The sequence below is a fragment of the Montipora foliosa genome, chromosome 12 (assembly GCF_036669935.1).
Source record: "Montipora foliosa isolate CH-2021 chromosome 12, ASM3666993v2, whole genome shotgun sequence".
Lineage (NCBI taxonomy): Eukaryota > Metazoa > Cnidaria > Anthozoa > Scleractinia > Acroporidae > Montipora > Montipora foliosa.
This window is the reverse complement of record NC_090880.1, coordinates 9,881,016-9,893,239: the sequence shown is the minus strand read 5'-3', so window position 1 is coordinate 9,893,239 and position 12,224 is coordinate 9,881,016. Positions and strand designations below refer to the sequence as shown.

The 12,224-nt window shown below is 38.8% G+C and overlaps 1 protein-coding gene across 2 annotated transcripts in view; it reads left to right on the top strand.

The window, feature by feature from the left end:
* Window positions 1-12,224, top strand: part of LOC137979601 (uncharacterized) — a 44,914-nt gene that overhangs the window by 19,966 nt on the left and 12,724 nt on the right. For both annotated transcript variants that reach the window (XM_068826903.1, XM_068826904.1), the window contains 9 exons: window positions 2,919-2,986; window positions 3,677-3,772; window positions 4,031-4,054; window positions 4,259-4,331; window positions 4,810-4,952; window positions 7,142-7,294; window positions 7,951-8,048; window positions 10,067-10,171; window positions 10,922-10,996. In XM_068826903.1, coding sequence (XP_068683004.1) covers window positions 2,919-2,986; window positions 3,677-3,772; window positions 4,031-4,054; window positions 4,259-4,331; window positions 4,810-4,952; window positions 7,142-7,294; window positions 7,951-8,048; window positions 10,067-10,171; window positions 10,922-10,996 — 835 coding nt within the window. The remainder of the gene's footprint in view (window positions 1-2,918; window positions 2,987-3,676; window positions 3,773-4,030; window positions 4,055-4,258; window positions 4,332-4,809; window positions 4,953-7,141; window positions 7,295-7,950; window positions 8,049-10,066; window positions 10,172-10,921; window positions 10,997-12,224) is intronic.

Below are 12,224 nucleotides of genomic sequence, written 5' to 3'. Positions count from 1 at the left end.
TTCTGGGTCCGATACATTTTCGAGGAGCAGCAACGGCTGCAGCATAGCCAGTATCAAATCATAGTGTAGGAACTGGCTCTTCGTGATCGAGAACTCTACTACAGGTATATTTGGCGGTGTATCCCCTTATGATATTCATTAAATTCACACTCTTTTGAAGTGTATCCTAATTCCCACAATCGTATTGGGACGCCATTTTCATTACTTATACTTGCCTCTAATTCGTCCAAACGCATCACGTGCACAAATGTTATTGTCACATGATCGCAAACAATCAGAAACAGTTTACGATTGTGTTTCCATATTGTTTCCTCGCTTTTGCGTTGCTACTTGTCGCGAGCAACACGTAACGATAGAGAATTTTCTATCTCTTGCGTCTTGTTGCGATCATCGACGCAAACTGTTTGCGATCAAACTATCGGAAGGTGCTTGCAATTGTTTGCGACGCAGTTACGCGCATGTGAAAACTAGGCTTTAACAGCAGCCGAGAAGTTCCGCATGATTTCACATGTGATGAATCATTCGTAACGGGGCGCGGGGAAACTGTAATCAGCGTTGAGCTCCTGTTCTTTTTTTTTTTTTTAACTGATCATTTTCTAAGGCAGTAAATTCCATAGAATCTGCTTACAGTTTCTGTTTTTGTTAGTTTCTATTCTCTCCTTCTGCCTCATTCATACGAAATAATTTTCATTTTTGTTTTCATCCAGAAATCCACTGCTTCACAATATTTACTCGCCCCATTGGCTAGTGAAAGCTCAAAATCTACTAGCCAAAACTGAAATTTCACTAGACTGTGGCTAGTTGGCTATCCTTAGTCTCGAGCTCTGGTAGTGCACGCTGAGCCGTTTACCATTTGTTAATTAAAGAGCAGCATTTGGGGGACACTTTGTGACGTAAATTGTCTGTATTCTGAGGCACAAGTGAAGTTGAAGTTGGCGAGAAGAGCAAGGGGATACTTCGTGACGCTTATTGAAATCCATGTGCATCTAATTAGGGTCAAACCTAGACATATCTCAAACGGGACACTGAAAAACGCAGACTGCAGACTGTGCAGACCGTCTGTAAAATGAAAATTCGGTTAGCCTGAATTAGGCCTAAATAACATTCGGTTAGCCTAATTAGGCCTAAATAACATTTGGGTTAGCCTGTTTACGGTTAGCTCTCAATAATAGTGAGGGTAACGCCATATTAAACCCCTGGTCTGCACGGTCTGCACAGTCTGCAGTCTGCGTTTTGGGGTGACCGATCTCAAACACTGAGAGATCTGACAAAACAAATTACATTTTCAAACTGACCAGCTTAACTCTTACATACAAATACTAATTAGCAGTGGGACGGCCAATCATCATAACAACCATGTTTATGTTAAATGGTGCAAACATCTAAAATATTATAACACGCTATTGACGTCTAAGTAGAGTCTATCGAAGCATTTGAGTCCTCTCGTTGTGTAGAAAGTCGTGATCTTTCAGCTTTCCTCTGCTAATTCTTGCTGCATGTATGTCAAGATGGGAAAAAAATATTTTGTCCTGTTTAGTCGTGTTTCGAGCTCCCTCCCGGTAACTATAGCATGCCTAGTTATCTTATGCGACTTTTACTGTTTCTTCCATTTTTGTTCCCCTCCTGGTTAGCATGGCCAAGTAAGGGTAGGTCTGCGCTTTTCCTTCTCCTGACTGCCTTTGTGATTTGCAGTGGGCCATTGTGTATGGCCTTATAGTGCTTCTCTGTGATGACCGTTGTCTGCCTGTGTGTCCACATGTGATGTGATGGGTATGACGTTCACCTCCAGCTCCACAATTGGATAATTGGAGTGACCTGACTTGATCATGCATTCGTATACATCTTCCTTATCTTCCTCCTCTCGGGAAACATAGTACAACTCACTCTCTTCACCCAGTTACAGCTGGTTTGCTCTCTTGTCCTTTCTGCGAGTGGCACAATTGCTGCAAACTCTTGCTTAGTGGTTAAATTCTCCACATTTAAGGCACCTTCTTCCGTTTGCTGGACGGGTTGTTCCCCTGCGATAGCCATCATTTCCACACTTTGAACAGGTGAACTTGCCTTGAGTTAGTCCTCGGCTCGGTCAGCGGCCTTACCCCGTTGTTGCTTTCTTTTGGAACTGTAACGCCCTGCCTTGGTAACTACATTTTCCTTTTCATGTGGGTCGGTGATCACTAGGTTCTGTGACGACATTTACGCTGCCTTCTCGGACCACCTCAAAGGCCTTTGTCGTCTCCCTAACCTACTTTGTTCTTTCGTATTATCTCGTTTCTCAACTCGGTGTTTTGGGTCTTCACAATTGTCAGCATAATAATAGCTTGATCTAGAGAAATAGGGAAGGTATATACCTTGCTGTCTGCGTACGGTCTCAAAGTCTCAAAGATACTGCCATGTGAGTACTCTATATTATTGAGTGGCCTAGCCTACACATGGCCTATGATGGCCTGGGCCTAAGGTCCAGTCCTAAACATAATGATATTACAGTTCAGGGGTCCACAAAATTTAGGTCTTGATAAATCGTATCTGATATGGACATCAAGTGGTTTCCTCGGTGGTTTCTAGGTAGAGAAAATGTTACCCTCCAGAGCAATCTGCACTCTTCAATCGATTGAAGTTAACTGCATGGTGACGCAAACTTGATTCAGGCTCGAACGTTACTTTTACTTGACAATTACAGTAAAAATTACTGTTGATTGATTCAGACAAAAATGATCCACCTTGAGAAGAACATTTGTCTTGGACAAGAAACGTCATCTTGAGGGGGGATCACCTCATACAGGCTCTTATTTTTATTCCCCATATTTTATTCTTCAAACAGAATTGTAATATAATGAAAGAATTGATTGGTTTATATTTCATTCCATTATAAACACAAGAATTGTTTACACTGCAACTAGTCCTCTCTGTCTTTAATTTAGATTTTTTGCTTGGTAATCGTGAGTGCTTGTCCAAACCACTCCCAGCACCAGCACCCATTTCATCTAAGGTAAATTAAATTTGTATTAATTTTTTAACGCCTGCATGCATGCATGGAAAGAGCTGTTTACAAGAAACCATTCTTTAAGTGCTTATAACCTAGAACTTAATTTAAATTTTTCAACTGAATCCACATGCCACAAAAAGCAACTGTGAAAAGAATCATCATAAAGTAAATTGCGATCGTCCAGTGTAGTCCAGAAAAGGACTGTTTGAGATGACATTCACTGACGGTTCGACAACCTGAGCGTAAGTCATCTTCAGAGACCATTAAATGTATTTTTTCTAAATCTAATATATCACAATTTAATCAAGACGAACCTGAAGGAAAGACCAAAGGAAGTAGTGGGTGGCAAATTTGAATGTTTTCAGCAAATTCCCTGGTTTGATCATCAAGGCTATAATGCATTATTGATCCCAAGGGAAAGAGCAAATAGCTTGGATGCCAAATGGAGTTGACATAAAACTTGATAACTACAACAAACCACAAGTGCAATCCTTCATGGCAGAACCTCTGATATAATCTCTATGACCAGGACAACAAAATGATCTCAACATTTTTTAAGGCCCCTCCCCCGAAAGAATCAACCATTTATGGTGATGTGGCTTTAAATTGGTGGCTGGAGTGTACGTTTTTTAAAGAGAATTGGATAAAAATGCATCGCTAAAATTGAGTGGTAGTCTGGTTTGCTATCTCCAGGTTCTCCCAGGTAACGAAGAGTACCATCCACCTTTGCACTCGACTAATAGGGCAGATTTTGTGAACCACAAGACATATATTCAGCAAATTGGGCAGGTAAGGAGCAACCACTATTTCTCTTTTATTATCAGTTAAATGGTGATACTCTGAGTATCTTTCTTATTGTATCATGACTTAAATTCGCTTAAAAACATCTAGTAGTGACTGCACTTGATTGAGCACGTCAGGCAACTCAGTAAGAATTTATGATTGGTTGATACCATTTTGTTGCTTATGCACTTTTGGGCATGTGGACTGTTACCTTTTTTTCATTTAACGCTTTGAATTAAGTCTATTCTTGCATCCTTTATTTAGGGAAGAGAAACAAAGATAAATCGGGTATGTCAATACAAAATATAAAATATATATAATTCTTGCTGACTGGGATGTAAGCTGCCTCAGTCAGGAAACAAAATCTGTGTATTTTTCTGTTTCGTTTTTCTTGCCTTTGTTCTTCTTTTAGTTATTCCGACTTATCAGTACAGGATTGTCATGTTTAAATGACTAATGCTAATAAACTTGTACAAAACATTTGGCATGTAGGAACGCCATAATGCAACAGCTGTTGTGCTAACATGTGATGTAACTCGTCATGCAAGAGACAGGGAGGCATCAAGTAAGTCCAGAACTCAACCTCACTGCTCTATATATTACGTACTTTTCAAAAAGCACTACACTGATACTCTTTTACAAGAAAGAATGTCAAATATAGATTAAAGATTTTAAAAAAAATTAAAACATGCTACCGGGATGCCTATTGGCAGTAAGTCAATTTTAGAACAACGAAAAACGCCTCCACAGAGTATCATGTGAACAGTACGAGGATTTAGGCTGTATATTGAAATACCCTGGTGCAATTTAATTTACTGCAATTAAGCATTCATAGTTCCAATGACTGTCACGCATTTTTTAATCAATACTCACTAAACACAGAGAATGGTATGGAAAGTTGATTGAGATCGACATAAATTAACTGATACTGAATAAAATGAAAGAAACTCTCAATGCCAAATTACTTTCTTTTGGGCTTTGTTGAAAGAACCATGATGAATATTCAACAGTACACTGATGTAACATGTCAACGGCTTTTTCAGTAACCGGCGCAGACTATTTGCATCCACCAAGGGACTTAAACGCCTTGAGTCCACAGAAGGCACCAAGAAGCAAGTATCGCTATTTGGACAGTGATGGAGCCCTTCTTAAAGCACCAGCCTGGCCGATGCCTTCTGAAACAAAGGTTTGAAATATATATCATGTGTGCAAATATCATGATCGACCTCAGTAAAATGTGCGCCCGTTGTTATTGTGATTACTTACAATAGATTGTCTTATTTGTGTTATTTGATGTAGTACATTATCCGTGATGTTTTGAGAAAAAAAGGAATCCGTATTCAATGGGGAGGAGGTGCATTACAGCAAATGTAACAAGCCTATATACCAATTGGACCTCACTCTCATCCACCCCTCCCCTTCTCCCAAAGATGCTTGTGGCCCCTGTAAATAATCAGCGATCCTCCCTCGGAATAATGAGTGGTCTCGTATCAAGTTTAAAGGGTTGTAGTGTAAGTAACCTTAATTATTAAAAAGTACCTTTTTCAACTTCAAATAGTTATGTGTTTCTGAATTCACAAGAGCCATAAATTGACGTACCTGTAGAGAAACGAGGTTCTGTAATTTGCAGCGCAGAACAAAAAACAGTGCAGATAAGAGAATGAAAAGAGAAAGTACACCAAGAAACTTGCTGCACTGACCAATCACAGTGCACTTACCAGTAAACAAAAACAAAGATCGTAAAACCAGCATACTGGTGGAGCAGTCGCCATTATCTGCAGGAACGATGTCTTGGATTTGACAACGATCTTGAATGTCTGTGCAGTGAAATATATAAATTTCAAAATACTTTACAGCCTCCGTTTACCATCCACCAGACCAGATCCGATTTACACAGAATCTGACCTTCTGTCTCACTTAACGGAGACTTGTGAACTTATCCTCGCCAATGATCCAAATGCAATTGTTAATCATCTCGACATCAAAGATCTGATCCCCCAACACAATTTCAAGCAATTGGTCACCAAACCAACCACCAAGTATGCACACTTGTGAAAATTACTGACTGTTTTCAGAGCATGATGCAATCTGATCACCTTTCAGCCATGGCCTCCCCTGAGAAGCGAACAAAGCGTGAGAGGAAACTGGTGTTTCTTTTTTTTCGGGACACCGCCAACTTGAACTTGTAAGAAAAGGAATAAGCAAATCAATAATTGAATGAAGTATGACTTGCAAGAAAGCATTAACAATCTTATTGGCAAGAATCGAATGCAATCCATCCGCAGAGAGAACAGAAGATATACAACTGGATCATGGAGACGGTGGGAGACTGTGAATAAGATGGCTGGGAAATAATGCTCTGGCAAAGAATGCCAGATCAATTTCAAATCCATGTTTAATCAACCGGCCTGTACTTTAAAGATTTATATAAACTCATACCAGGCGCACTCTACTCCTCAGCCAATAACTATACCACACGTATCCCAGCTCTTGAGACACGATAGGAGTCGCCCTTGACGAGTTGTAGCCAACTACGACGTATTTCTTTGACTAACATCTCAAATTTGAGATAGCTGAAATCCTCAAGCCACTTTTCAGACCTGATCAATTCACCCATAAATGGGAGTCTAGTGCTACCATAGCCCTGGTGGAGTCTGAAATGGTTGGATGGCAATGCCGATCATTCGATTTTAGCAGAGCATTCGACACAGTCCCCCATGACACCTCGCTGATAAACTTAAGGCAACTGATATAAACCCCTGTTGCTGGGACCTCCATTTTGACAACCTAGTAGCCAAAGGAAGCAGTTTTCTATACATACTGAAAGTTTGCAAGTATTATGGTTACTCCCGAGACCAATTCAACAGGCTTTTTAATTCCATAATTTTATCTTGGTTTTCTTGTGGCATTGAGTTCTGGGGATCTGCCTGGAGTGAATCGATTGTTTTTCGTAAACGGACGTTTTGACATGGATAATCCTTGCCCCCGTCAAGCTAATTTTTTAAACTGATTTCAACTCTAATTGAAGATAAAGACCGTCGTAACTTGTTCATCAGCAAGATAACTAATACAAAAGATCACCACCTTTAAGAATTGCTTCCTCCCCAACGGATAAGGATTGTAAGAAAAAGGGGACATGATTACCAGCTTCCTCGGATTATAACTGAGAGATTATAAAAGTCGTTTATGAACAGATGCCTTTTAAAATGTATAAAACTCGTTTACTTTGTTTATCATTTTTATCTTGTAATTTTATCATTAAGGTAACATTTTCTCATTTTAACATGTAAAGCTTCATGTTTTTTGAGTCTTGTTTTTAATGAAGACTTTATATATCAAGTTAATTCTTGTTTATCCATTTTGTTTTTCATACAGGAGGAATTTTTCACCGCCGTTGGTTTATTAGCAAGAGATGATATGTCAATGAAGCATAAAACCAAAACAGCTGATTGTCAGGGAAGAATACATGACAACAGGAGAAGTCATTTTCAGTTTGGCTCAGATGTGGAGTCCAAACATTCTGAAAAGGTAGGTAGTGACAGGTGGCTCAATTGTTTCACCGCTTGCTGTTATGTGATTGGCAGGGTTGACAGTATTGTCTGGACATTGATGATGATAGTGATGATGATGATGATGATGCCAATGATTGCATTTAATGCGGCAATACCGTTTACGTCAAGGTCTTATAATAGGTTCTAGGTGTCATTTTATAAAAAGTTCTTATTTTAAAACGTTGTTATTTTGTGTCTTTTTGTCGTGTTTTGATTTTATACCTTAATTTGAAATCGTCTCAATTCGCTGTTAAAAACGCTATTTTTAACTTTAATGGAAGATATCAAATGCAAACGCAGTATATAAAAAATCACCGACACCCTTTTAGCTGAAATTTTATCTCAAATCTGAGATGATTAATTAACAGAAGTTCCCTTGTAGCTTAAAACTCTAGAATAGGACTACCTATTTTTTACTTTGAGAACCCTAACGTGCTAAGAACAAAATCACGATTAAACATAAAAATAAATTAAAGAATTCAAAACTACATTCTTAGAGTAGTAAAATGATGTTAGTTTCAGTCTCATAGCACGAATACTGACGAAATAAGGAGGTTTTAAAACAATTGACACCTCGAACCCCATGGCGAGACCTTCATGAGAAGATCTGAGATGATTTTGTTCTTTTATTAGCATGACAAGTTTTTTTCACGTCTTCACGTTGACCCATCCCTTCCTCCTGCTGGCAAGAGTGAAGGCCCTGAGAAAAAATACTCCCATGTTTACCCAAGGTTAGTTAAGATTGGAGCGCTTTTGTTCGCAATGGATCAGGATATACAATAAATCTAACTTACAATGACACAGGCTAATAAATATTTGATCTGAGTGTAATGTGGGAGGTTTGGAAGACGACTACCTAGGAAGTAAAAAGGGTTTTATATACATCATAATAATAACTTTTTATTCTCATAGTCTCAAGGTTAAATAGCCCAGCTGCTAAACTTATTGGGGAGACTAGAGCGGTTTTCAATTGAGTGTCGAAAATAATAAGATAATTGCTTTGGTTTATGATTACCTCACTCAGTGATTGGTTCAACGTTCTCGCGCCACTTTTTCAACCAATCAGAAGTGAAACCAAAACCAATCGTGGCTCACGCGTGCACATTTTCCCGCGCTTTGTGTCGGCTACGTGTAATTACTTCTAGTTTTGATTGGTTTACTGGATTGTCTCCGTCCTTTTTGATTGGCCAAAGTAATTACTTTGGTTTTGGTTTTACTACACTTGTTTGAAAATCGCTCTATGAATCAACAAAAAGCACATCAAATTAAGTGAAATGTTGGGAAAGAGAAACGCTCATTGGGAAAAACCTGTCAGAGTAGACTACTGTAGGGAACCAATAAAAATTCAACTCACAAGCGCGATCCAATGCCACAATGGTGGAAGACGGGTACTCTCATCACTGCATGAACCCTACTCCCCAAAGGTTTCTTAGAAGGCAAATTGTCTAATTTTTACGACCTACTCATCAGAAATTAAACCTTTTGCTGTTCATTTACGCAAAATATACATTCATTTACGTCAACAGTTGAAACTATGCGGCAAATATTCGTTTATTAGTACTTCCATGAACTTCATTAACGCGAACGAACTTTCAATAACGTTATTTACACATGTCTTAACATTCAATAGCATCAACAGATAAACATTGCACCTTTGGACAATCACAGGTAACAAATATACTTTCAATCTCGCGCAATGGTTAATCATTAACACCATTAGAAAATCAATTGCATAGTATGACAATCAATGGAGGATACTTGAACTTCGAGCCAGGATTCGAGCAAGGATCCGTGCCAGGATTCGAGCTAAGATGAGCGTTCTCCGCTGTTTATTCTCAAATCTCTCGGTTAGGTTAGGTCTCGAATCGGTTAGATTAGGTCTGTTTAGGTTGGTTCTAGTCTAGTTAGGTCTTGTTAAGGTTAGGGCAGGTCTCGGTTAGGTCTAGTTAGGGTTAGGGCAGGTCTCGGTTAGGTTAGGTTAGGTTAGGTCTCGGTTAAGTCTCGAATCCTGGCTCGGATGCTAGCTCGGACCCAGGCTCGAATCCTGGCTCGGATCCTGACTTTATTTTTAGTTTATCTCCAATCAATGGCGTATTAGAGACATACAATTACGCAATTTGCATAGAGACACACAATAAATTGCACCTTCATACAATCGTTTAATTGAAATGGTCGATGATTAATGTGAACTGACAAACGTTGGTATTTTTCGAATAAACAATTGGAAGAAAGAAACATTCATTAGTGTCATTCATCGTAGTTACATGTATTTTAAAATACTGAACAAAAATACAAGAGTTTGTACATTATCATTTACAATCTGTTATTTTTTGCACAGTCTTTTGCTGAAGCAGATATAAAATGAAGAACATTTTACACGTACAGTACTGTAACAAACAGAGTACGCTATATGAACCAGTACAGTACATGAAGACGCATTGGACACAGAAAGAACCGAAGAAAATCATGCCACCAAGAAACAGAATCTTACTTGAACAGAGTCAACGTTTGTCAGTTCACGTTAATGATTGACCATTTCGATTAAATGTTAATACATATGCAAATAGCGTCATTGAAAGTTCGTTCGCGTTAATGAAGTCCATGAAGTGCTAACGAACGTATATTTGTCGTATAGTTTCAACTGTTGACGTAAATGAATGTATATTTTGCGTAAATAAACAGCAAAAGGTGAAGAAGTCATGGTGCGAAGTTGCCGTTTCCAAAGTTAAAATGTTAACCCTTTGTACAGGGAATCAAGTGAGCTTGGATTGAATATTTTATCAAATTCAAGTCCACATGATGATCATGGCGCTGCAGGTGTTCACAATGGTATTCAAGAGTTTAATGAACAAAGGTAAGGTATTTCAAATTATGAATGTTTATGAGAGACTCCAGTTCACTATTGTTTGGCTATAAACATATATTTCAAAAGAAATGCAGTTATTTTTGGGTGAGGCGAAGCAAGATATTTTCAGTTAATTACAGGAAATATCTGCATGTGTAATCTTCTGAAGACTGAGGTCTCCTTGATTTGCCACATCCTCCGAAACCTAAACGTAATGAATGAATGCTTTTTTTTATAGTACGTTTTGTGCAATAGCCCACTTTCGTTATATTAAAATTCATTCTAAACAAAAGGCATCATCTGGAGGCTCTGGGGAATAAACTCATACAAATCCTTGTATTTATTCCCCAGAGCATCGAGATGATGTCTTTTGTTTCGGACTGAATTTTAATATATCGCAGTTGGTCTATTGCAAAGAAATAATTTGACATTTAATTTAACTAGCGGCTGAGAACGGAAGGGTAGGGGCATTGAGGAGGGGTTGTTAGTCTTATTTTTTTCAAGGGATCTCTCGGGGATCTTGTACGTTTTCCTTGACTTTAAACTACGAATCTAAAACAAGGAGGCCTCAGTGGAATAGTTTTATTTTTCCCTTTTTTTCCAAGCCTTTAATAAGCTCGACAAATCTTATGAACCTGCTATAATTCTTAATCACTGATAACACTGCCACCTTGTTGAATGGTAGGGGGATGAAAACGGCTGTAATTTTCAAGTAATACTGTTCCACTTTATAATTTGCATGGTTTCATCATTCCACAGATCTCTCAACGTTAACGTGCAAGATCCTATGAATATTAACTTAAGGAGAGCCTTTTTGGAATTTGACACTAGCTTGTAAGTAGACAGTTTTTGTGGGCAGTATTATGGAAGAGACACAACTTGAAATTATGGCATGAATCTTGAAGAGTCGGTGATAAAGGGATCTCTTACTTTCCGGTGAAAATGTGCATAATGGCGACCTTGTCAATCAAGAAAAGACAAGATGATTTATTTAACTCGGCTCAGTTTCACATAATATATAAAAAAAAAGTTAAAGGTAAAATTTACATAGGCAACAAAAGAGAGTGCAATAAGAGTGTAAGGTGTAATAACAAAATAGGGAGCGAGTTGGGATCATCCAAATAGCAAAGGCTAATGTAGTGGATGACCCCTAAATCAGCAATCAGCAGGTACACCCAACGAGCCATAAAACAAACCAAAAATGAGCCTTTTTGGAGCAATTTTTCTACCTGCTAGGAAATTTTTATCTGTTCCGCACTCCCAGCGAAAACAGACCACTGAAAAAATCCGTTTGCCAGCAGGGCCTGGTGGAAGTTTCCCAACCAGCAAGCATAAAAACGACAATTTAATACATCGTACGCCCAAATGGGCGTGGCCAAAGGCCTCAGATCTCGCGTTCAGTGAGGGGAAGGGGGACGGGGGGTTGTACGGGAGAGAAGGCTACAATTACTCCCGATAACCGTCACAGCATATATTTCTCCCAGGAGAGGCGCGACCGCGAGGATAGTGAAAACAATTTGCCAGCACAACCCATAATCTTTTTCCCAGTAACTGTCCAACACTTCTTTTCCACCCTGCACAAAAAACCCCCGCGGAACACCATCGTTGGGTGACTCTGAATCAACTTAGCCTCACTGTGCGGGGTGTATGGAAAATCAGGAATGGGCGGGATCCACAATCGGAAAACGGGATCCGGAATCGGAAATCGAAAGTCGAAATCTCGTTGAAGTCCACAGACAAAACCGCTGAGGAAATGATTGCAACCAAATGAGAAAATAATATCAACCAAATGTCTGTAAAATGTGATTAAGAATAGCAAATTACTGATTGAATGCAGAAAATCACGTGTTCTCATTGGGGTGGAAGGAAGGGTATAATTTTCTGTTTTTGTTGATTGTATCAGGAATCTTTCCTTTTTTGATACGCCTCTTTATTTTAGAACTACCAAACCAGTTTGAACATCAAGAAAAATATAGGTAAAAAAATAAAAATAAATAAATAAAAATTAATTAATAGAAGCTCCAACTGAAAACCAAAACTGTGGTTGAGTGGAAATGTCGAG